Consider the following 26,887-nt stretch of genomic DNA (forward strand, 5'->3'; position numbering starts at 1 on the left):
GTTCTGTCAGGTTGGATGGTAAACGTTGGTGGACAGCCATTTTTAGGTCTCTCCAGAGATGCTCAATTGGGTTTAAGTCAGGGCTCTGGCTGGGCCATTCAAGAACAGTCACGGAGTTGTTGTGAAGCCACTCCTTCGTTATTTTAGCTGTGTGCTTAGGGTCATTGTCTTGTTGGAAGGTAAACCTTCGGCCCAGTCTGAGGTCCTGAGCACTCTGGAGAAGGTTTTCGTCCAGGATATCCCTGTACTTGGCCGTATTCATCTTTCCCTCGATTGCAACCAGTCGTCCTGTCCCTGCAGCTGAAAAACACCCCCACAGCATGATGCTGCCACCACCATGCTTCACTGTTGGGACTGTATTGGACAGGTGATGAGCAGTGCCTGGTTTTCTCCACACATACCGCTTAGAATTAAGGCCAAAAAGTTCTATCTTGGTCTCATCAGACCAGAGAATCTTATTTCTCATCATCTTGGAGTCCTTCCATGCGGGCTTTCATGTGTCTTGCACTGAGGAGAGGCTTCCGTCGGGCCACTCTGCCATAAAGCCCCGACTGGTGGAGGGCTGCAGTGATGGTTGACTTTCTACAACTTTCTCCCATCTCCCGACTGCATCTCTGGAGCTCAGCCACAGTGATCTTTGGGTTCTTCTTTACCTCTCTCACCAAGGCTCTTCTCCCCTGATAGCTCAGTTTGGCCGGACGGCCAGCTCTAGGAAGGGTTCTGGTCGTCCCAGACGTCTTCCATTTAAGGATTATGGAGGCCACTGTGCTCTTAGGAACCTTAAGTGCAGCAGAAATTTGTTTGTAACCTTGGCCAGATCTGTGCCTTGCCACTATTCTGTCTCTGAGCTCTTCAGGCAGTTCCTTTGACCTCATGATTCTCATTTGCTCTGACATGCACTGTGAGCTGTAAGGTCTTATATAGACAGGTGTGTGGCTTTCCTAATCAAGTCCAATCAGTATAATCAAACACAGCTGGACTCAAATGAAGGTGTAGAACCATCTCAAGGATGATCAGAAGAAATGAACAGCACCTGAGTTAAATATATGAGTGTCACAGCAAAGGGTCTGAATACTTAGGACCATGTGATATTTCAGTTTTTCTTTTTTAATAAATCTGCAAAAATGTCAACAATTCTGTGTTTTTCTGTCAATATGGGGTGCTGTGTGTACATTAATGAGGAAAAAAAATGAACTTAAATGATTTTAGCAAATGGCTGCAATATAACAAAGAGTGAAAAATTTAAGGGGGTCTGAATACTTTCCATACCCACTGTACTCTGGTCTAGAACTGCCACTGGCTAAAGCAAGTGGCAAAACATTTAAATGTGCTTTTCTTATGTTAAAATCACAAACATTTTAAATTAAAACTTACAAATCACTCTTGTGCATTTAAATCTTTATAACCTAAAGAAATAGCCTACTGAGGACCATAAAGAACTTGTTTTTCCACCTCGAGGGAGTGCCATGCATATGGGGGTAGAATGTAGCATAAGGTGTACTTCCTTGCTTTACCCTGAGCAAAAAGCCATATGTTGAATGTGAAACAGTAGAGTTTAATGCTGCCTTCACATGCTCTCGGAATTATCGTGAATAGGAGATTTCTAGGTAAAAATTGCACATGAACTTGAATGCGATGAGCTTGTAATCACGACTTCAGAAGTGGGAATTATCAAATATCCGAGTTCAACGTTTTGCACTTTATGCCCTTAAATAAACATGCTAAACATGCAAATAAGTGAGTCTACCCATCAAACAAATTTTGCATTTAAAAGACATCCAACAGCGTCCAAACACAGCCCTGACGTCTAGGCTAAACAAGCCAAATTTTGGGCTATCAGTGAAAATTTATTAGACGTCTCTTTAAACCATAGCCCAAGAATATACTAGTTATCAATTAGATAACGTCATAGAAATTAAACAAAACACCTTGTAATCACTGTTGACTTTCCTACATCTCGCAAGTTATTTAGGCATGTAACCAAATTCAAGGTCATTTTAGAAGTGGGTTACTCTTAGCCGGATATTGCGTCAGTTAACCGAGACTGTGAAATGACGGTTATTGCTTGCTGGGTATTTCCCAACCACATTAAAGTCTGGGCTGTAGCCATAAACCTTAAAAAAAAAAATTTTTTTTTTTCATGTATTGAACAATGAAACCGTACTTCAAGGGGTGAAATGAAACTATTGTGATATCCAGGGAAATTAAACTTAGCAACGTACTACATAAACGCTTTACTTTTTTACACTTTACCGGATAAGAAACAGCATCACTCTGAGACAGTCCTATCGAGGAGTGCACGAACAGCAGTGTTGGGAGTAACGCGTTACAAAAGTAATGCATTACAGTAACATATTACTTTTTGCTGTAACGCAGTAGTGTAAGGCATTACTAATCAATTTTCAGTAATATTTTACTCGGTACATGTTCAGTAACGCTTGCGTTACAACACACTTTTAGCCCAAAATTTAATTGTTCAAAAAAAAACAAAAAAACAACAACAACAACAACAACAAAAAACAGCAGGACCGCGAGACATTAAAGGATTAGTCCACGTTCTAATAAAATGTCCTGATAATTTACTCACCCCCATGTCATCCAAGATATCCATGTCCTTCTTTCTTCAGTCGAAAAGAAATGAAGGTTTTTGATGAAAACATTCCAGGATTATTCTCCTTATAGTGGATTTCAATTGGCCCCAAACGGTTGAAGGTCAAAATTGCCGTTTCCGTGCAGCTTCAAAGGGCTTTAAACGATACCAGACGAGGAATAAGGGTCTTATCTAGCGAAACGATCGGTCATTTTCTTTTAAAAATGAAAATGTATATGCTTTATAGACATGATCGCATCACAAGTGCCACCAGACCGCGATCCCGTATTCTTCAAAAAGCTTACGCTGAATGTCCTACACCTTCCCTATTCAACTTACGAAAAAAAAACAAAAAACAAAAAAAAAAAACAGAACTGGCACCGCGTTCGTTCTGTAAGTTGAATAGGGAAGGTGTAGGACATACAGCACCGATCGTTTCGCTAGATAAAGCCCCTTGAAGCTGCACTGAAACTGTAAACCGTTTGGGGCCAATTGAAGTCCACTATAGGGACATGGACATCTTGGATGACATGAGTAAATTATCAGGAAATTTTTATTAGAAAGTGGACTTTAACGAATGAAAAATGCTGCAAGTAAGTTCTATTACCTGTTCGTGGTCAGTCAATAGCCGCGTGTGCTGTCCAAGTTTGTAAATAAAGACTAAATGACAGCTTCTGATATATTTGTTTAGCGATTTATTTATTTAAGCGGCTAACGGTTGTAGATGCAGAAGAAGACTGTACATTCGCGAGATGGACGTATGCGCATTACTTCGAGTTTGTCGGATAATCACTTTATACCTCTACTATACTTTTAACAGACTTGGATAGTTTGTGATTCTGTCTGTCATCCTTTCTTGCATTGTCTTGAGCCTTCACTTTGCCAATTATAAGCTATATTGTTACTAGCCTGGATAGCCCACAGTCATTATGCTACATCATATCGCCGTCTACTGGATGTAAAATGCTCTGCAGTACATTTTGTCATTTTAGAATGTTAAGTTATACTTCTGTAGTTATTTTGGTGAAAGTAACTCAAAAGTAATACAGGAGTAATGTAACGCATTACAATTCTGAGACAGTAATATTGTAAGGTAAAGAATTACTTTTAAATAACAGTAACAAGTAATCTATAATGTATTACAGTTTGGAAGTAACTTGCACAACACTGATGAACAGACGCTTGACAATTCGATGTGAAGTATTTCTCTGTTGTTTTGACCTTTCCGATGTTGTTTAAGGATGGAGAAAATGAGTTACACGTTCAGTCAGCACTATGAGGAAAAAATCCGCCCTTGCATCGACACTATCGACAATTTACGGTCTTTGGGAATCGAAAAGGACCTGGCGTTGCCTGCCATCGCCGTCATCGGAGACCAAAGCTCAGGAAAGAGTTCTATTCTGGAGGCGCTGTCAGGAGTAGCGTTACCCAGGGGTAGTGGTAAGGACAACATATATTTATAATATACACTCACATTTAAAAAGTATTTAAGTATTCAAATTTAAGATATTTACTAAGATCCTGCTTAATATATATAATATCATCATTTATTGGGTAGCCTACACTTTCAATTGGGAGGTGGCTGTCCCGAACCCTAACCCCTAAATTTCAACTTGTGAAAAAGATACTGAAATAATTTTTTGCAATTTTCTCTATTGTGGTTTTAAAAAATATATATTTTTGATTTTTTTTAAAAGTGAAGTTTAAAAACTTTTTTTTTATATTTTATTTTTAAATCATGAAACTTCATGTAAAAATGTTTCATGTCACTACCAAAACAGTGTATGTTTTACTCCATTGGCTGAGACTGATTTTAACCACACTTCTACATTTATGATTAGGAAATATTCCTGTGTCGCTTCCTCTCATAGCCTCTCTTTCATAGTAGACAGGTACCATCATTTTGAGTTAAAAAAGTCCGAAAATCTGTGTGTAACTTTAAGGAACCTCACTACTAAACACCTTTTTTTCTGCAATTAAGCAAACTTTTTTGGGGTGTTATTCTACAAAATTTTGTTTTTATGTGTGTACAACTGTTCAGAACTGTGCTAGCTAACCATGTGCTGATTAGCATCTTTGAGCTATAGGCTCAAAAGTACTACTCGTACTAAATCGTCCGGTTGGGTCGAGTTATTCAGGTTACTGTTATATATAGAAACATTATTTGCTGGTACATGCAAACCAGTCTAAACCGGTGTTCTGAAATATTCTGTGTCTGAGATTTTTGGTGACACTGGGCGGAGCTTACATGAATATTCACGAGTTTCCTGTTTTGTGTTAAAGAGCCACTGGAAATTTTTGTGCGCTATCCTCGGATCACAGAACTGTTTTCGGTGACATAATTGTGTTTCAGCGTCAAATGAAGATAAGTTTCTTTTTTTATTAATAACTGTTTATGAATGCTTAATAGTTTGTAGGCTACATTGTGTCGTGAGATTTGTTTGTTTGTTTTAATATAGGCTAGTTTGCTTTGATTGTCTTTTAGTTCGTTTGATAAGATAACTTGTGTAATAAATGTGGAGGCATAATAAAGTTTCAGTTGTGATTATTTTGTCATTCCCTGTTACTTTCTCAGTTGATAGCCTGCATAACAATATATACCAGACAGACCATAACAATTAAAATTTTAGGTTTATGTTATGTTTATGTTTTTGACATGCATGAATTAATGCATGTAAACCTTCGTTGTCTTTTCTGCAAAACACACAATGTTCTATATGATTAGAAACATGATGAAATGGTGATATTAGCTTCCCTGCAGCACTTTCACAAGGTTTTAGTTCAATTCTTCAAGCTTTCCACAACCATTAAAATGTTAAAATGTAATTACAAGTGGTTAAATTGATTAACTACAAAACTAAAAGTTACTAAGGGGTGTTTTATTTACAAATGTTTGGAGAAGACAAAAGTATGAGGATTATTATTATTATGGGGATAATTGTTTGCTCAGTTGGTAAATAATTTCAAAGAGACTTTATTCAATCCTAAGGTGAAGTGTTATTTTTTTCATATTATTAGGAAACATTCTCAGTCTTTTCCCCCACAAAATGATGCATTTAGTTGACAAAACATTTAAAATGTGAAAAAACTGTGAATCAGGATTCAATTTAACACAGTGGTGGAACTATATGGAACTTGGAAGTTGTGAAATGAGCAAACCTGCAGTATATTCACAATGAAATGTTTTAGTTCTATTCTACAAGCTTTCCATAACAATTAAAATGTTTACATTTTAATGACATTTATTTAGCAGCTAAAATAATAGTCCCCATAGTAGGCTACTTTGCATATCTGTAATATCAAAGATGAAAGTACATAATGAGAGTAGTTTAATTTTGAATAAAAAAAAGAGCAACTGATTCTGTTGAAATTTTATTCACAAACGAGAAGTCACCACATATATAACATATAATTAGCAAAAACACTTTTATATAAACACACTTTACTCAAGGTCTTTGGATCCCAGATACCAGCCTTTGCTACTGACACATTCAATCTAAACAATTTAGCGAATCTTAACGACACCTCTGGCTGTGTTCATATCAAACATAGCTAACACATGACACGACATAACACAATAAAGCCTACATATAAACTATTGTGCATCAATAACAGTTAGAATAAGCTTTACTTCATGTAACGCTGATACATATAAGTACTAAATACGCACTGCAAACGTATTATGTGCACCTGGCGTCACATGCGTTTGTTTGTAGCACTGTTTCTTATTGTTAATGCTGGGTCGAGTTCAACGTTTTGCACTTTTGCCTGTAAACAAACATGCTAAACTTGCAAGTGAGTCCCAGCAAGCAATTTTGCGTTTAAAAGACGTCTAGGCTAAAACATGGCAAAATTTGGGCTGTCAGTGAAAATTTAATAGACGTCTCTAAAGTTTGAACCATAGCCCAAGAATAAGACTAGTCATCAATTAGATAACATGAATTTCAAACACCTTGTAATCACTGCTGACTTTGCTTAGCCTACATGATGGGACATCATAGGCTACATCTCGCAAGTTATTAAAACATGTAACCAATTTAACAGTTATTTTAGCTAGAAGTGGGTCGGACTATACTATATCGGGTCAGGTAGCCTAGTTCCCGCACACATGCTGACTGGGATGTAAACCTTAAAATATGAATATTTTTTCATGTATTGAGCAATGAAACTACTCCAAGGGGCGAAACGAAACTATTGTGATATCTAGGAAATGAAACTCAGCACAGTACATAAACGCTTTAGGGCTCATTTTACCGGTTTAGAAACCGCATCACTCTGAGACAGTCCTATCGAGGAGTGCACGAACAGACAGCGCTTGACAAATCGACGTGAAGTATTTCTGTTTGTTATTTTGACCTTTCCGACGTTGTTTAAGGATGGAGAAAATGAGCTACACGTTCAGTCAGCACTATGAGGAAAAAATCCGCCCTTGCATCGACACTATCGACAATTTACGGTCTTTGGGAGTCGAAAAGGACCTGGCGTTGCCTGCCATCGCCGTCATTGGAGACCAAAGCTCAGGAAAGAGCTCTGTTCTGGAGGCGCTGTCAGGAGTAGCGTTACCCAGGGGTAGTGGTAAGGACAATTATTGGGGCAAAAGGCGCCTTTGATTTTATTTTCCTCTAAACCACTAGGTGGCACAAAAACGTACCGCAGCACTTCCCTAAACATCCGCTTTTCAAAATGCACGTGCAAATTTGTCTGGTCCTTGACGCGATCGCGGGCAGCAGCGTAGTTTGATCTAATATTTGATGTTTTTTTAAAATGTTGTTGATTTAAGTAGCAAATGAGAATCAGTTAGGCTAAATGTTTGTATTTTCAGACAAAGGTCTTCTTAATGATTTTCAGTTTTGTTCAAGGTAATTCAAGCAACAGTTTTTCAATAACGGAAGAAAATGTAGAAGTATCGTATTTGGGGTAAAAAGCGCCCCTGCTGTTGGGGCAAAAGGCACATTAATTAACATGATAATAAATAGCTGGCTGAGTCTTCCATTTTTTGACATGACATGGTTAGATACAGATGGTAAATATCATATATCAAATTGTGTATCCACCTTAGAGATAATAGGCTACCCATATTTATAATGAAGCAATATCATATTTAAAAAATATGATATTAATCATATCATAATAAATTATCACTTATTGTTACTACTGTAAATCTATATTAAATATCATGGGATCTCCTTCAGTGCTTTCAGAATCTTTACTTTTTAAAATAATTTTGTTTTTGTAGTTTTAAAATACATTTTTATATTAAAATATTTTAATAACAGTATATTTATTGAACAAAAATGAATATAAAAAATAAATAGAAAATAGTACAAACTTTGCTAAAGTGATTCTTTTGAACAAGTATTAACGTAGACATTATTAAAAATGTATAGCTAAAGTATTTGTATCAATACTGTGTGCCTTTTACCCCATGCTGGGGAGCCTTTTACCCCGTGTGTGGGGTAAAAGGCCCCCCTCGCCACCTCATACGTTTATAAGATTTTTAAACAAAATTAACCACTTTTATTGATTATTTTCACACAAAATTTGTTTCTCCATCAATGTTCAATACAAACATTTTTTTTTTCTGCAGTCGTACACTTTGAGAGTAATGAAAAGCACATTTTTCTGTTGTAGGCTATATATATAAAAATAAAACTGTAAATATAGGCTATAATAATAATAATAATATGGCACAGTGGTGGTACTGATATAATGAATTAGGCTATTTCCATATTTATAGGCTATACCATGTAGTTTACATGGTACTGTAAGGCTCTTCAAAGAACATCCATGGTATGTCCTTCAACCTTTTGTACAGGAATTGTTACACGATGCCCTCTTGAGCTCAAGATGATAAGAACTAAAGGCGAAGGGAAATGGCATGCGAAAATCAGTTACCAGGACTATGAGGAAGACATTGATGACCCAGCAGAAGTGGAGAAGAAGATTCGTGAAGGTAGAAAACTCTTATGATGTATCCAGAGGTCTCTCTAAGACAAGTTCAACACCATCTAATGGTTGTCTAAATGTTTGTAGCCCAGGATGAGATGGCTGGAGCAGGTGTTGGTATTAGTGATGAACTCATCAGTCTGCAGATCACCTCTGCCAATGTTCCTGACCTCACTCTCATCGACCTTCCCGGGATCGCTCGAGTGGCAGTCAAGGGTCAACCTGAGAATATTGGAGATCAGGTAAACTTTATATTTACTATATTTTTCAAATGACATTTTGTTGGAAAGACCATTGTGCTGTCATGGTCTGACACAGGACATGCATTTCTTCTAGATTAAGAGACTGATCAGGAAGTTTGTTACAAAGCAAGAAACCATTAACCTGGTTGTGGTGCCATGCAATGTTGACATCGCGACCACAGAAGCATTGCAGATGGCTCAGGAGGAGGACCCTGAGGGCGAAAGGACTTTAGGTGTGCTTTACTCATTGCATTTCAATGCTGTAAATCAAACTGAATCAGACTCGGTATAACCATTGTTTGTCCACTACAGGCATCTTAACAAAGCCAGACCTGGTGGATAAAGGCACTGAAGGGACAGTGGTAGACATTGTGCATAATGAGGTCATTCACCTTACTAAAGGATACATGATTGTAAGGTGCAGGGGACAAAAAGAGATTATAGATCATGTCACTCTCAATGAGGCCACAGCAACAGAGAACGCCTTCTTCCAAGACCATCCTCAATTCAGGTGGGTAAATGGTCACAACATTTAGTTATTTATTGAGATTTGAGCTGATCTTTTCAAGTACTCACATGTAGTACGTGTTGTTTTGGATTTTAGTAAATCACTGTCCAGTTAAAGGTCACTTGATGCATTTGTTTTTTTGTTTTTTTTTCTCCTAGCAAACTCTATGAAGAAGGTTTTGCTACTATTCCTAAGTTGGCTGAGAAACTAACAATTGAGTTGGTTCATCACATTCAGGTGAAATAATCTTTATTAACAAAAGAGTCTACAGAATTTTTAGAATCATAATAAACATAGCTCATTTATATATTTGCTGTATGTAGAAATCTTTGCCTCGGTTAGAAGAGCAAATCGAGGCGAAGCTCGCAGAAACACAGAAGGAGCTGGAGGCGTATGGCAACGGACCCCCATCAGACCCTGCAGAAAGACTGAGCTTTTTCATTGATGTGAGGACAACCATAAAATCTACACAAACTGTGAATATTTAGTCATATTAATATCAGTGAGTGACTAAATTCTTTCACATTTTATCACTGAATTTAGAAAGTTACATCTTTCATACAAGATACCCTCAATCTGACCACTGGGGAAGAGATTAAATGTGGATCAGATCTACTGATTTTTCCAGAACTTCGTAAGGAATTTGCAAAATGGAATGGCTTCTTGGATCATTCAGGATATTTATGTAAGTTAAGGCATATACTTGGTACCTCTGATATGTACTGTTGCTTTTTTCTTGTTGTTGTTTAAAAAAAGGCTACTTCAACCATATTCACGTCTGCTGTATCCCCCTTTATCACAGTTTCAATCAGTAAATTACCAAGCTATGTAACATTTTTGATGCTTTAATGACAAAAACAGTCATGTCTGGATTATTTGACAACTTTCATTTCTTTAATGTATGAAAAGCTGATTGGGTTTTATCACTGGTCTCTTGACAGACTCTCTGAAAAAAATCTTTGTAAACATAAGAATGCCTTCTGACATTATTCTTAAATCCTTTGCAGTCAACAGGAAGATTGAGAAAGAAGTTGATAACTATGAAGCCAAGTATCGGGGAAGGGAGCTTCCAGGATTCATCAATTACAAGACCTTTGAAGGGCTTGTTAGGGATCAGATCAAGATGTTGGAAGAACCTGCCTTAAAGACGCTGAAGACCATCGCCGGTTTGTGCCGTATATTTCAAATCCCGCTTTGTGTTTAATCTTAATCTCGCTTTGTGCACAGGCCCTTTGTCATTGTAAACCTGGTGGAATCTTAGGATTGTCAGGAAAACCACGAACCAGGAAATCTAAATCCATTTTAACCATCTCTGAACTTTCCAGTTAATCCAGTAAATTTGTTGATTGTTTCATTTGTTGACAAATTGACAATGAGTTTTGCTGTCTAGTTGATAAATATCAAAGATCACATTGAAAGGCAACTTATTAACTCAACATTCTGTCCTTGAGTAAGGCATGTAACTTTAAGTTGCTCCAGGTAGATTATCCTTGAAAGTCTCCCTGTAGTCAGTAATTTTATCTCTTAAAACTCATATTTGATCACCAAAATTACATATATAAACGTTTTTTTTCCTGTAAAAAAGTCTTCATGCCTTAAAATAGCTTGAATGTAACTCTACACCCTTGCCTCATTTAGTATACGCGGATCTATGAATCCGCCTCCGCTCAATCACACCAGCTCGGATTACCTGATCCACTCCCTCAACTGTAGTAAATGCTACAAAATTGCAAGTGGAAATACTGGTTTAATTCAGCCATATATGTTTAAACGAGAAACTGATTGAGAAGAAGTTGAAGAGTGAATTATATAGGCTTGATGTAGATAGATCTGGATGGTAACGTGTTTTATTTATCGCTCTCTACAACATCGGACACATAACGGTAATTAATATGATTCGCCTTTTGCTTGACTACATTATCAAACAGCTAATAATGTGTTGCTAATATTACACAAACCATGTTCCTGTTCACCATCTCAGAGTGAGACAGCTGCTTCTGAAAATCAGAACAATCCAACAAAATCCAACAAAAAAGGCATATCGTTCATCATAACATCGTAATATACATCATATGCATAATTCACCCGCTAAATGTACCTGATTTTTCATATCAACAGAAAAATATACCGGGATAACCTGGCTTCTCTTGAGACTCCCCTGCTTTGCAGCATAATTAATGATATTCTAAAGCCCCGCCCACACGTTGACGGGATTGGTTACATGTTTGTGACATAGAGAACAAGGGCAATTTCAAACCGTGTTTTTGAGTTCAAAGCAGTTTTAAGGAGAAAATACTCAGCAATGGTGTCAACTGTTGAATTTGCACATGGTTTGTCTTAAAAACACCACATAGACATATAAACAACATTAAAAACTTTTAATTTACATCTCCCTTTTTTGATAAAGGTGGCTTAGTATAGTGCAGTTTCTCCTGACACCTGGATAATCAAGCTGGATTCACTGGACATTCAAGCTTGCAAGCTGATCGTTTGGTAAAGAAGCTGTATTAACAGTGTGTTTGTGTTTACATAGATGTGGTTAGAAGGAAGTTCATCCAACTGGCCCAGTACAGCTTCGCTGGATTCCCTAATCTTCTGAAAATAGCAAAGGTACTTTTCTTTTGTTTGAATGCCAATGTTTCTGGCAGTACACAAATTCAAAATGTTCATATCGAACTATTTTCAGTTGGCTTTCTTGAGCTGTCAAGTTGACATTTTGCCAAATTGATTGAGTGTTGATATTAAATTCCACAGTACTTTTCAGTGACAAATTCAGTGATGCCTTTAAATTTTATTAATACAGGTTTAAAGGAATTTTCTGTTGTTTTAACACTTATAGAGAGTTATCAGTAATTTTTTTATACTTTCTAAGACTAAGATTGAAGCCATCAAGCTGGATAAAGAATCCTTGGCAGAATCCATGCTGAGGACCCAATTCAAGATGGAGCTCATTGTTTACAGTCAAGACGGCACATACAGCCAGAGCCTGCAACATGCAAAGAATAAGCTGGAAGAGGATGAAAACGATGAAGACACTAAAAAAAGTGTTAATTGCATGAGCGTAGGCATTAGCACAGACAGTAATGCCACCTTGCGTGAGATGAGGTTGCACCTTGAGTCCTACTACTCCGTAAGTGTGCAACTAAAGCTTTCTGTGCTTTTAGAGATAGCTCAAATTGTAATGTATATCTAATATGCTGTCTTATCTACCTTACCAGATTGCAAGCAAGCGTCTATCTGACCAGATCCCAATGGTGATCCGCTATCTGCTGCTCCAGGAAGCAGCTTTGGAGCTGCAAAGGAACATGTTGCAGTTGCTGCATGATAAAGATGGTGTTGACTACCTGCTTAAAGAAGACTTTGACATTGGCCAAAAGCGGGAGAGCTTACTGAGTCGTCAGAAACGTCTGATGAAAGCACGCAGCCTCTTGGTTACCTATTAGAATTCACTTCATATAGTCGATTGCGACAGTTTTAATGCAACAAAATCATATGCTCAAGAGGTTATAGCTTGACATATTACATTTACATTACATTTTATCATTGAATCATGCACTCTCGCCTCATATAATATGCAGTGTGCCAGGAATTTTGGGCATCCTATTTGACTGTAGCTTAAGGTTTGACAAACAGGATAAATGTTTTTATCAACTTTGCCTTCTTAGTAAAGCCCCAATGGCTCCCTTTCAAGTATCAGATTGATTTTGACTCTTCTTATTTTTTTGTCTACAAAGCCCTCAATAACCTGGCACGTCAATACTTAACTGATTTATTGCTCCCGTATACCCATAGGCGTAATTTATGGGTGGGACGGATGGGACAGGGTCTATATATAAACATATATACGAGGGCAGATTAGAACCTCTGACACGCTTAACAAAAGTTCTACCGCCAAACCATTAGAGCTCACGAACAATTATATCGGATCTATGTATTTATTCACTAAAGTGAAGAATCTCAGGACTTGCAATATATTGTATTATAGGATTAAATTATCACATTAGATGTCGATAAATTAATTGTTGATTTCTGGACATCGTAATGTTATTTGCTCCGGAGGAGCGTAATGTTATATTGGCCTAGAGTTAAACTTAAAAACTGTGGTTATCGCGCTTTCCCTACCACTGGAACGAAACTTTAGAATAGCCTTCATCTTTACATTAGGCATGCCCCATCTATCACTGCTTTTAGACATTTTTTTTTCTCCCTGGCATTTAACATTCCTTATTTACATTATTTTGGGTCTCTCTTGTATAGTGTTGTTTTTTATTTTGCTTTTATTTCTCTATTTTGTTTTCTTTTAATTGATTGTGATTCTTTTATCCATTGTAAAGCCCTTTGGTCTACCTCAGTTGTGTTTAAATGAGCTCAATAAATAAACGATTGATTTATGTGCTGAAAAAGGTTCATGTACTAATTTTGAGTCTTAAAGGTACAATAGGCTACAGACAAATTTTTGTTATACTGGTTGAAAGTCTCCTCATATCCTGATAGCATTCAGCAATGTATTTTTTATAAATAACATTATATATCATCTGTGGAAGGCATAGGACCATAAAATATTCATCCAATTATTATATATTCGGTCCGAATGAAATAATACAATGTCCTACCTGCCTGCTCCATGCGTCACCAAGGATGTCTTATTTAAGAAAAGTAACCGCAATAAAATTGACTGTTATTCCTCGTGAGGTGTAAAATACTGTCATTTCTTTATTACTTTGAAATCTAACGGTTACTTTTCTTAAATGAGACCGCCTCGATGACGTATGCAGCCTTCAAATGCAACCTCCGGAGGATGGTAGTCTGTATTTAAAGGCCCACTGAAGTGCCTTGAAATGCTTTATTTGCTGTGGTGACATAATTTCCAATGAAACAGGAAGACCGGGTGGGATATATCTAGAAGCTCCTCCCCTTTTTCAAAATAGCCAATAGCGTTTCACCTAGATCACAGCTCGACCAGAGCTGTCAAGCTCGTAAAACCCAATTTTCCTCATAATCTCTAAGCGTTTATCCTCCATATTGCTTTAAAATATAGCATTGTTTGTAGAATTCAAATATGTCCAAACGTTTTGTGGTCTGTGTCTCTGGACCACAGAAGACTGTGCTCGCGCTGCAGCGGTTCACGTGACACTAACGTGAAAAGGGACTTCATTCGCGTCAGTGGAAAGCATATTTACACTGTCTGAATCGTTCCCTATCCTCTATAGCGCACTATGTGCCATTCACCATATAGAAACTGGTGAATGTGTGAACAAATGACCGCAGCTTCAGTGTCTGTTTATAGTGTAGGAGGAGGTGGGACTTCAGATTCTAGAGAGCATTTGATTGGATTTGATGAGAAGCTGAAGTCCACGGTGTTGTCATGAAAATCAGTGATCCATTTTAGTAGAAACGAGAGACTGTAAATCTTCAGTGCTTATATCTCGTAATTGAGAATTTTGTCACTGTTTTGGAACACGCCAGCTTATTCATAACCTTAAGGCTAACATATTCAAACTAAAAGCTAAAAATCTTACATTTTGATTTCAGGGGGACTTTAAGAGTTGGCAACCCGTGACGTTATAACCGGAGCTGTTCACGTCCTCAGACTCGGAATTATGCATTTCCATGTCGACAGTATCAACACCGAAATGAATCTGCAGCAGTCAGGTAAAAGCTAGGTTGTTTACGTTCATTATTATTGTAATGCTACGTGCTTTGAGACATGAGATAGTTTAATGCCATCTCTTGTGATGCTTGGCCTAGAGCAGCTGTGTTTTTACAGTCTATGGTGTGTGCCTTCATTTGTTTTGGAGGAGGCGTGGCTTTGGAGCCGCTCTGAAGTGCCAGAATTTTCATTTTTGGGTGAACTAAAGATAATTCTGATTACAACAGGGAAAAAAGCTCTTCAGATCCACAAAATGAAACCATGTCTCATTTATTAGTGACATTACAAACTACAGTCTTCTTTCTTGAAATCCTAAATGACTGGACCACTACATTCCTTCTCTGGAGAACAACTAAACTATAAGCAAATGGGTCATTCTGTGTCAACTCAACCATAGGTCCCTGGCTCAATTTTTTGTTTTGGTTAATATTAAGTCACAGATATTTACTGAGTAATCCACTATTTTGTAGAGGGGGTCAAAATGACAATGTTCACCTGAGATTTGGAGCCAATTTACAGGGGTGTAAAAATGACTTTAGAAAGATGGCAGCATTATTATTTTATTTTTACAAAGAGATTGGTAGGTCTATTAGTAAAATCTTGGTTTCATTATATGCCAACAGTAGCGGTTCAAAAATGGCAAAAAGCACTTCTTGTGTTTTTTGCCTCAACTTTGCATGCCTGGAACTCAAGAAGTATTTAAGATATTTCAATATCCTTTTAGATTCTGGTTCCTAAGAAACTTTTCTTTGGGAATCTTCATTTTAAAGGCCCTCGATGGTTCAATCCCAGAGATATGGACATGGTAATGTTGCTCCATGAGTACAGTGGTAAATTGTACACATTTTCAGTGGTCAAAAAAAAAAAAAAAAAAAAAAAAAAATTCACAAAAAAAGTCACTTTGCATACAGCTAATACTTTTTTCTTTTTGCATGCCTGTAACTCTAAAAGTATTCAAGATATCTTAATATCCGTCTAGATTCTCATTCTTAATAAACCTTTCTTTTGGAATCTTCATTTTTAAGGCCCTATATAGTTCAGTCCCATAGATACTGTGACCCAGTGACTCCATTTCTAAATTGTTGAGTTTATAGTGGAAATACATGACTGTATAAATAAATACATGAAAAACTTTAAATAAATGTGGAAAAAATACAATTATACATAAGGAAATAAAAGTATAAATACCCATTTATTTATTTTTACATTTCTTTGTATATTTATTTATGAATTTATTTATTTATTATTTCACCAGGATTGGCATGCCATACATGTTTAGCAAAGGTTTTGAAGCTTCAGGAAACGTATTTTGAAAGCGCCCATCACTGCTTTATATTTTTTTCTGCATATGCAGATGACATCGGTTATGTTCATCTTTGGGTAGCTCCTTTGATGGCAACTTGAGTAAAGCAGCTCTATATTGGCTAGGTGCCACCGATCTGTTGACACCGATCAGTGCTATGTGCACAAGATGGCGCCCTTGAGCTTCGGCGATGCGACTGCATGTTTCTATAAGGGGAAACTTACATATGTAACTTGGCTAGATAGAATATATATTTTTAAAATTAAAGAGAAGATGGTGGTCTGTTAGAGACATGTTTCTTTTGTGTACTCTGCGGAATGCACTGAGATTTTTTTCATTCTTTTCTCCTGTTAATTCTGCAGTTTAGGCCTATTTGGTAACACTATAATTGCTGTTTGTATTTAACGTGTTATTTTATTATTCTAGGTTTGTATAATGTTCAGTGTCTGTAGGCTGTTTTCCCTGTGTGCTTCTTTTAATGCATTTTTTCATCATTTCATCATTATCTGTCTGGTGTCTATAAGAAGCAATATATTTTGCTACGAGTAAGTCAGCAAACACTGTGTATTAAATACAAATAAATCTATTCTCCCTACACTATTAATGTTTTAAACAAATGCTCTCTTGTATCTCCAGCTATGGTTTTTGAAAGAATATGGGTGGTTTTTAAAAATATACAGAGATTCAAAAATGATAAGAATCCATTTTTATTCTACAGCCATTTTTGTAAATTGGGACGCACATTTCCATATATATATTTTCTATAGAAATTTTTCAAAATGTAAAACAATAACTTTATAAAAACAGACACACTATAGCGGACTGTGTTAATGATGATGATGATGATTCATGCTCAGCTCTGGGTTCCTTGTTTAAAAGGTTTTGGAACCAGTAATAGCCTGCTTTGTTTTTGGTTAGCTTTTGCATTTTTTTTTTTTTTTTTTGCCTTTATTATGATAGGACAGTAAGCAAAGTGGGAGAGAAAGGGGGACAGGATCAGGAAAGGTCCGCAAGCCGGGATTCGAAGCGCAGCAGCACTATATGCTTTTGCATATTTGAAAGCTATTTTTTGCACATCTCTGCGAAAGAAGCTTTAACATGTTGGCCAGTTCCTTCTCAGATGACTCTGACAAAAATGGTTTTCTCCCAGAGGCACGACTACATCCACTCACAACACCTTTCACTCTTTTTTCAAGGGTGGATTTTGGAGCCTTTTCATTCTTTCTTCACTCCACTGATTATACAGTACCTCTCTCTTCTGTGTGGCTGACATTTCCATTTTTCCATTTTTCTCCTTTCTGCTTATAGCTTTGTGACATTTTCCGTAAAACAAACAATTTTCTCCCATTTAAGCAATGTATTATCTTCAATTTAATAGGATGTCCTACTTTAGCTGAATGCTACTGTCCCATTTTATCTAACAAATTGCGACAGTAACAAAACTTGATATATTTTTAAAATAGAATGAAACTTACACATCATTGCATAAAATTTAATTATCACATGAACAGATGTAATACAAATTTATATTGCAGATTGAAATACTGTTTGTATTATAATTTAAGTTAAGGCCCGTTCACACCAAGAATGATAACTAAAGATAACTATATTTGTGTTCACACCAACGAACGATAACGGTCTGTTTATTCTAAGCTCACGCGCTGCGGTTTCAAAGTGTGTACAACATGTTTTTTGCTGTTCTTGTTGCATTTACACAGCTTTAACCAGCAGATGTCCTCAGCATGCTATGTTTCGAGTGAATAGCTAGTGTAATCGATCTAATCTAACAGTGAATTTAGCAGACGAAGTCAATATAGTGGAATAAAAACAACACCTAGTCTTTTTCAATGCAACTTAAAAGGAAGCAAGACGATGTTGTAGAAACTAGTGCTGGATACTGAGGTAATTTTATGTTACACTGTTTGTTAGCCTGGCACAATGACCTCATCGTTAATACTTCTCACCATTTATTCGAGGGTATGACCGATTGTTTTCCATATATCCATTTTCTTGTCAAACAGTGGTGGCTTTTTCTGGACCTCAGCAATTAATTTCTCCGCAATGTCATCTGCCATTTTAAATGCGCGAGCCCTTAAATTAGAATGGATTCTGATTGGCTGTCAGTGTTTTATCGTTCAACAGCAGGAAGAAATCGTTCTGAAAGTGATCCCAATGATATCGTTTCTCTATATCGTTATCGTTATAGCTGTGGTGTGGACACTGCTATTCTTTAATATTTATAAAGATTTTTAGAACTATATCTTTATCATTATGGTTATCTCTATAGTTAAACTATGAACAGGCACTTGAACATGCTTTCTCAGACATTCCAGCACTTGAGTAGTAACCACGCCCACATGATTTACATTCAACCAATCAAATGTTGATTTTCAATTTAAGTACTGTTTTTACATTTAAAGACACCCACCATTATTGCAGTTTTTTTTAAAGCACTACATCAAAAAACTTATTTGTTTAAAGGTGGGGTAAGCGATATTTCAAAAACACTGTTGGACATTGTTGATATTTGAAAGCCCCTGAAATTGAAAGTGATCGTGAAAGTGCCCTTAGCAGTAGCATCGCGGTGCCCCCGATCGTCATACGCCCCCTAAAGCCTTGTTTATACTTTCCCTTGGCTCCGCAGCGCGAGCCTCTGCTGACTGTACGTGCTTCCTCCCCAAACGGAGGAGCCGTTTATACTTGACGTGCTCGCCGTTGTACTATTCTTTGAACCGACGGAGTAATTGTTATCTAAACCATCAGGAAGCAGCGATGAGAAGAAGTAAGGCACACACGTGACGTTACGATGTTTGTTTTTATTATACACTTCAACAAACTCACACTAAAAAGAACCAAACTATCGTGTAAAATCCAGTAAACCTTGAGATTATTACTTGTGACATTAGAACGATATGCACAAAGTTGCACACCGCCAGGCGAAATGGGGTCTCACGCACTCAAAACGCATGACCGCGCACATCGCGATGACGTCATTTTCGCCGTGCGCAGCTCAATGCTGATTGGCTACACATTTGTTGAAGTGTCAGTCTGACTAACTTCCAAACAACGTTTTTAAAATATCGCTTACCCCACTTTTAAGCATGTTTAAGCATGCGGTCTATAATAATGACGAAAACATTAACATTCATTTAACAATCACAATAAAATAAAATATTTCTTGAATGAACTTTATTAATTTATCAGGCCTATTATTATTATTTCAATATCAACTATTTTGCAAATAATACATGGGTATAATTTTAAAAAGTGAGTGATTATATGGGAAGATTAGGAGCGTGAGAACGTAAATCAGTGAAGTAAATAACTTCTTAATTACTCGCGTTAGTAGCGCTGTGTTGCTTCCATTGTTTATACTAAATCGAGTTATCCAGGTTTCTGTTATATGTATAGAAACATTATATGCTGGTACGCAAACAAATGCGTCTAAACCTTTCTTCAAGGGGTGAAACGAAACTATGACACCCAACCCAGGAAATGAAACTTACTAAGGCACATAAACGCTCTAGGAACTTAGGATTCATTTTACCGGCAGCAGCATCACTGAGACTGAGTGCACGTTAGACAGCCTGACGGATCGACGTGAAGTATTTATTTTTGCTTTTTGACATTTTGACGTTGTTTAAGGATGGAGAAAATGAGTTACACGTTCAGTCAGCACTATGAGGAAAAAATCCGCCCTTGCATCGACACTATCGACAATTTACGGTCTTTGGGAGTCGAAAAGGACCTGGCGTTGCCTGCCATCGCCGTCATTGGAGACCAAAGCTCAGGAAAGAGCTCTGTTCTGGAGGCGCTGTCAGGAGTAGCGTTACCCAGGGGTAGTGGTAAGGACAACATATAATAAATTAAAACATATAGGGTAAATTAAGGGTGATTTGGACATAAGGACAAATGGGACAGTATAACTATACAGAATTTATTTTCTCACCTAATGAGTGAAAACAAAACTTTTTAATGAGTGAAAATGAGGGAAATTTTTTTTTTTTTTTTTTTTTTTGCTGAGCCCTAGCTGTGAGACTATGAGATACCCTCATTGGTGTGACATCATGTAGATGGGCGGGGCAAGCATCAAACAGGAAGTTGACTGTAAAATGCATTAACTGAAATGCATGAAATCATGTCCATGATTTATTTTGTTCACACAGCAAGTGCCAAAAACCTTTACCAAGTTTTGTACCTTTCCGAAGAAGTAAAAAATTCTTTAAAAAAACATTTTTTTTGGTCAAAAATGACCGAACAGCACCAGAGGGTTAACTAGGGACTTTCTATACTGTGGATTTACCATGGCACAGTGATGGTACCACGATACCGAATGATTACCATATTCATATACCATGGAATTTACATGGTACTGTAAGACACTATATCTGTCATCCACCCTTTCATGTTTTGTACAGGAATTGTTACACGATGCCCTCTTGAGCTCAAGATGATAAGAACTAAAGGCGAAGGGAAATGGCATGCGAAAATCAGTTACCAGGACTATGAGGAAGACATTGATGACCCAGCAGAAGTGGAGAAGAAGATTCGTGAAGGTAGAAAACTCTTATGATGTATCCAGAGGTCTCTCTAAGACAAGTTCAACACCATCTAATGGTTGTCTAAATGTTTGTAGCCCAGGATGAGATGGCTGGAGCAGGTGTTGGTATTAGTGATGAACTCATCAGTCTGCAGATCACCTCTGCCAATGTTCCTGACCTCACTCTCATCGACCTTCCCGGGATCGCTCGAGTGGCAGTCAAGGGTCAACCTGAGAATATTGGAGATCAGGTAAACTTTATATCTACTCCATTTTTCAAATGACATTTTGTTGGAAAGACCATTGTGCTGTCATGGTCTGACACAGGACATGCATTTCTTCTAGATTAAGAGACTGATCAGGAAGTTTGTTACAAAGCAAGAAACCATTAACCTGGTTGTGGTGCCATGCAATGTTGACATCGCGACCACAGAAGCATTGCAGATGGCTCAGGAGGAGGACCCTGAGGGCGAAAGGACTTTAGGTGTGCTTTACTCATTGCATTTCAATGCTGTAAATCAAACTGAATCAGACTCGGTATAACCATTGTTTGTCCACTACAGGCATCTTAACAAAGCCGGACCTGGTGGATAAAGGCACTGAAGGGACAGTGGTAGACATTGTGCATAATGAGGTCATTCACCTTACTAAAGGATACATGATTGTAAGGTGCAGGGGACAAAAAGAGATTATAGATCATGTCACTCTTAATGAGGCCACAGCAACAGAGAACGCCTTCTTCCAAGACCATCCTCAATTCAGGTGGGTAAATAGTCAGTTGAGAGATGAGCTGATAGAATGGTTTAGTATCAAAGTATTGGTGAGATTTTAACTTATTAATATGAGATATTGAGATGTGAAATATTGAAACCCTTATGAGCATGTGAACTATTCTCCACAACAACCACTGGTTTACATACTAACTTCCTCTATTTTCAGTAAGTGTCATATTTTACAGTAGCGTATTTTATACTGTTTTAACATGTAGGCTACAATATTGCATACATTAAAACTCGTTTAACAAACGTTAGAAGTAAAAATTAAAAATTTAAAAGTAATCCAACTAGTGAAATGAACTATTAAATGAAATGTACACAAACCTGTATTTCGCCAAAGAAATGCACCAATTCGGTGGCGCTGAGAAGTTATTATGTCTGACCCAGAAGCTGGGTAACAAAAACTACCCAAACACTGACGAAATGAGTTACTCAAGTTTTTAAGGCAGCAGGTGAACTTTTGTTTCTAAGTCTAACCACCTGAAAATGTTTTACAGTACAATGTAATACATATATCAAATAACATAGTATTTACTGAACCTTTATGTGAGCGGCACGGCTAACATTTGAGTCTACTTTTGAAGGGTGTGTCCAGCCATTATTTATTTGTCCTTGCTTAGTCATGCCTTCATGGGCATATACACGCAGACACTGTGAAAAAAAATATCCTGATAAATTTAGTTAAAAAAAAAAAAAAAAAAACTGGCAGCTATGGCTGCCAGAAATTCATTGTAAAGCATACTGCACAATGTTTCCAGTTTTAAAGGATGTCTGTATATTTCAACTTGTAACCATATACTTCATTAAGTGATGTAATGTTAATATAACTGCCAAAAACATGATGTATAAATGCCATTTTTTTCCTGCAGCAAACTCTATGAAGAAGGTTTCGCTACTATTCCCAAGTTGGCTGAGAAACTAACAATTGAATTGGTTCATCACATTCAGGTGAAATAACATCATTTGATTTTCACAAAAGAGAACTATGGGTTTTTTAGACATATAATAAATATATCTCATTTTCATATTTGTGATGTGTAGAAATCCCTGCCTCGTTTAGAAGAGCAAATTGAGACAAAACTCGCAGAAACACAGAAGGAGCTGGAGGCGTATGGCAACGGACCCCCATCAGACCCTGTAGAAAGACTGAGCTTTCTCATCGATGTGAGGACAACCATAAAATCTAATCTAAGTATGAATATTGATATCACTGAGTCACTGAAATCTTTCACATCTCATCACTGTATTTAGAAAGTTACAGCTTTCACTCATGATATGTTCAACCTGACCACTGGGGAGGAAGTAAAGTGTTCTTCAGATCTACTGGTTTTTCCAGAACTTCGGGAAGAATTTTTAAAATGGAATGGCTTCTTGGAGCGTTCAGGACATTCCTGTGAGTGAAGAATATACTTGGTACCTTCTGATTGTACTCTTGCTTTTGGCCAATGTTCTATGTTATGATTTTGCTTAAAATGCTTTATCATTTTCACATCTGATGCATCCTCTTTTACCAGAGCTGCAATCAATTAATTAAAGTTACTTCAATTCACTAAATAAAAAGCACTTTTAGTAGCAGAACTCGTAACTGAGTTGAGCAAATTCTTTGCAGTTAACAAGAAGATTGAAAAAGAAGTTGATAACTATGAAGCCAAGTATCGGGGAAGAGAGCTTCCAGGATTCATCAATTACAAGACCTTTGAGGGGCTTGTCAGGGAACAGATCAAGCTGTTGGAGGAACCTGCGTTAAAGACACTGAAGACTGTCTCTGGTTAGTGTTGATTTGTATTTCAAATTCATTTTTTTTCAGTGATTTTCAGGTTGATCATTGAGCGCATTTACATGCTTGTTTTTACTCCGATTATGCTTAATAAGCCGACAATGCATGTGTCCATGTAAACGCGTTAACCCCTTTACCTTTATCGGAGTAAAGTCATAAATGACTTAAGCATAAACCAATCGACACAGATTTTTGCACTTTACCCCGATTTCTCCCGGCATGTAAACGCATTGACCTGCATTCTGTTGGCTTATTGAAGTGCACGTGTGTGGTATGTGACAGGAAAGCTCCCTTTACTGTGGATTTTTTAATGCTTTATTTAAAGGGGACCACAATATGCCCCTTTTTTACAAAATGTAAACTAATCTCTGGTGTCCCCAGACTGTGTATGTGAAGTTTCAGCTCAAATTACCCCACAGATCATTTATTATAGCATGTTAAAATTGCCACTTTTTGTTTGTGTCCCTTTAAATGCAAATGAGCTGTTGCTCCCTGCCCCCTTTCCAGAAGAGAGCAGAGTTTCAAGAACTCATGCTCCGGCATACCGGCAACAACAAAACAGAACAATCTCATGCACTGAAAATGTCAGAAAGGGTGTTCATGTGCAATTTTTACCTTGGAAACTCTTGTTTATGATAATCTGATTGCACATGAGGGCAGCATCAGTTCTGGATATGAAGTTTGAGCACGAAGTGTTGGTATAGACCCATCTTTCAGAATCAACCTTTGTGAAAATTCATTGTTGAACAGACCCGGCTACCTCCCATCAATACAGTAGGTAGCACAATTTGATAGCGAAAAATGCTACCTATCAGATTGTGCTACCAGCATCATATTCTGGTGGTATGAGCCTTTATTAACGTCCTACCCTTACCCTAAACCTACCCTTAAAACAATGCAAATATAGTGTTTGTAGCACAATCTGATAGGTAGCATTATTTGTCAGAACACCTGTTTACCAGTTTTGTTGCCTAGTGGATAAATATCAAAGATCACATTAAAAGGAGACCCATGAACTCAACATTCTCTCCTTGAGTAAGGCATGCAACCCAAGTTTGCTCCAGGTCAATTTTCCTTCTATTAAAGGCACTGTAATTTGGTGATTACTCAGTGCAGTTTTTGTGACATGTGGCAAAATCTGATTCTTTAGATAATGAAGCTTGAAAGTGAAAGATTTCTAAAGAAGCTGTATTAACAGTGTGTTTGTGTTTACATAGATGTGGTTAGGAAGAAGTTCATCCAGCTGGCCCAGTACAGTTTTATTGGATTCCCTAATCTTCTGAAAATAGCAAAGGTACTTTTTCCCCAAGTGTTTAAAGCATTTTTATGGCCTTTCTTTTAAATATGAATGTTGATGATGCTAATAAATTTCACAAAATTACATCACATTACTGTTCAATTATGCTTTTGAATCACAATACATATGTAAAGAAATTGTGTTCTTGTTACAATTTTCATTAGATCTTTTATATACGTTCTTAGACTAAGATCGAAGCCATCAAGCAGGATAAAGAATCCCAGGCAGAATCCATGCTGAGGACCCAATTCAAGATGGAGCTCATTGTTTACAGTCAAGACGGCACATACAGCCAGAGCCTGCAACATGCAAAGGATAAACTGGAAGAGATAGAAAATGACAAGCAGCAATTGCCCCAATTTAATGCTAAAAAGTTGAATTTTGTGAGTGTAGATGTTAGCACAGGCACTCATGCCACCTTGCGTGAGATGAGGTTGCATCTCGAGTCCTACTACACGGTAAGTGTGCAACTAAAGCTTTCTGTGCCATCAGAGGAAGCTCAAATTAAAATATATATGTGAGATGCTGTCTTGTCTATCTTACCAGATTGCAAGCAAGCGTCTAGCTGACCAGATCCCAATGGTGATCCGCTATCTGCTGCTCCAGGAAGCAGCTTTGGAGCTGCAAAGGAACATGTTGCAGTTGCTGCAAGATAAAGACGGTGTAGACATCCTGCTTAAAGAAGACTTTGACATTGGCCAAAAGCGGGAGAGCTTACTGAGTCGCCAGAAACGTCTGATGAAAGCACGCAGCCTCTTGGTTACCTTTTAGAATTCACTTCATAATATGGTCGACTGCAACAGTTTTAATGCAACAAAATCATATGCTGGCAATGAAAAACATGAGCAGCATTAGCAGCAAAGAAAACATTAAGTAGAAATTGAACACTTCACGAAGAAACATAGGCAGCATTTTCCACTTCTATGGACGCCATGCGCCAAAGGGTATATTATGCCTATTGGGCCTATATATAGGTTCCTCCTTATTTGTATGTTTTAGTTAAAATTATTATATAATTTACACTTGAATAGTTTTATTAAACAGCAATATTAAGTAGTCTCCAGATGTAATATTTTATTTTAATGCTTAGGCTTATACAGTCTATATTTATTAGGTCATATAAAGTGCATATATGAGGACAGGAATATGTGTGCATGATTGCATTCAAGGGTGTGTGTGCTTGTGTGTGTGTGTATTTGTGCTCATGTATTATACTGCTTTTAATAGTTTTAAATAAAAGCCATTTTTAAATGAATAAAATGAGTTTCGTTAACATAGAATATAATGTTTTTCAAATGTCCTCTCTATTGTTGTTTTTTAACGTTATAAGACTTATGATGCAAAAGCCTCTAAAAGCCACATCTGTCAAAAATGAGATAACCATATCTATATGTTCAAATACTTTCACTTCAAACCCGCTAAATCCCAGCCTCATCCCATTCAGAAGTACTAGTACTTATATAGAAACCTATACATAGGAGTCTAATAAAAATGTTAATTTCAAAGAAGAATGTCAGATGACTGAAGTGTTATTTGCTCTTAGGAAACTTTTTTTTTCTCAAGCAATGATTTCTATTGAATCACTTTTTATACCGTTGATGTGTTGATGGACAGATATGAACTCCCTCAAAATAAAATATATTGGAAAAAAAAAAAAAATTATTGGCATGACTTTTCACTTGTTTAAAAGTAAAAACATTAAAAAAAATACTACTTTGTGATTTAATAATTCATTCATGAAAGGGTTAAATATGAGTTATTTTCTTTGCTTATTTTTTTTTAACTGAACTAAAGTTTAAAGTGGTTGTCCACCATTTACTCACCATTACCACCATTAATGTTCCACAGAAGAAAATGTCATGCAGGTTTGGAACAAAATGAGGATGAGTAAATAATGACATTGATTACAACACACTAGAAAAAAAAAAGATCCTTCAGATCCTTAAAGTGACACCATATTTCTCATTTATTAGTGAATCATAACTACAGAGTCTTCTTTCATTGCTAAGAATGAAACTTAAACAATCCTAAATGACTGGACCACTACATTCCTTCTCTGGAGAACAACTAAACTATAAGCAAATGATAACGGGTCGGTGCAGCACATATTGTACAGCAATAAAGATTATGCTCATTTTCTCTGTTTGCACCTTACACAGGAAGGCATTTTTAACCACAGCGTGGCTAAAAAACAAAATAGCTACAATAAAAAGATGCTTGATAGCATAAACATTCATTACATATATACATTTGTACAA

The 26,887-nt window shown here is 37.0% G+C and overlaps 1 protein-coding gene across 5 annotated transcripts; it reads left to right on the forward strand.

The window, feature by feature from the left end:
* Positions 1-3,816: 3,816 nt before the first annotated feature.
* On the forward strand, positions 3,817-25,480 carry LOC127510835 (interferon-induced GTP-binding protein MxB). Of its 5 annotated transcripts, none has more exons than XM_051890932.1 (12): positions 3,817-4,030; positions 8,406-8,543; positions 8,624-8,778; positions 8,873-9,011; positions 9,091-9,289; positions 9,445-9,523; positions 9,610-9,732; positions 9,830-9,971; positions 10,294-10,452; positions 11,820-11,896; positions 12,159-12,416; positions 12,505-13,689. In XM_051890932.1, the coding sequence occupies exons 1-12, from the start codon at positions 3,832-3,834 to the stop codon at positions 12,727-12,729; spliced, it is 1,893 nt and encodes a 630-aa protein (XP_051746892.1). In that variant the 5' UTR covers positions 3,817-3,831; the 3' UTR covers positions 12,730-13,689. The 5 variants fall into 5 exon arrangements, with proteins under 5 accessions (XP_051746892.1, XP_051746887.1, XP_051746878.1 ...); XM_051890927.1 differs by lacking the exon at positions 3,817-4,030 and adding an exon at positions 6,819-7,165; XM_051890918.1 differs by lacking the exons at positions 3,817-4,030; positions 8,406-8,543; positions 8,624-8,778; ... (7 more) ...; positions 12,159-12,416; positions 12,505-13,689 and adding exons at positions 6,826-7,165; positions 20,658-20,795; positions 20,876-21,030; ... (7 more) ...; positions 24,815-25,087; positions 25,176-25,480.
* Positions 25,481-26,887: the final 1,407 nt, after the last annotated feature.

Source organism: Ctenopharyngodon idella, chromosome 1, assembly GCF_019924925.1.
Source record: "Ctenopharyngodon idella isolate HZGC_01 chromosome 1, HZGC01, whole genome shotgun sequence".
Classification (NCBI taxonomy): Eukaryota; Metazoa; Chordata; class Actinopteri; order Cypriniformes; family Xenocyprididae; genus Ctenopharyngodon; species Ctenopharyngodon idella.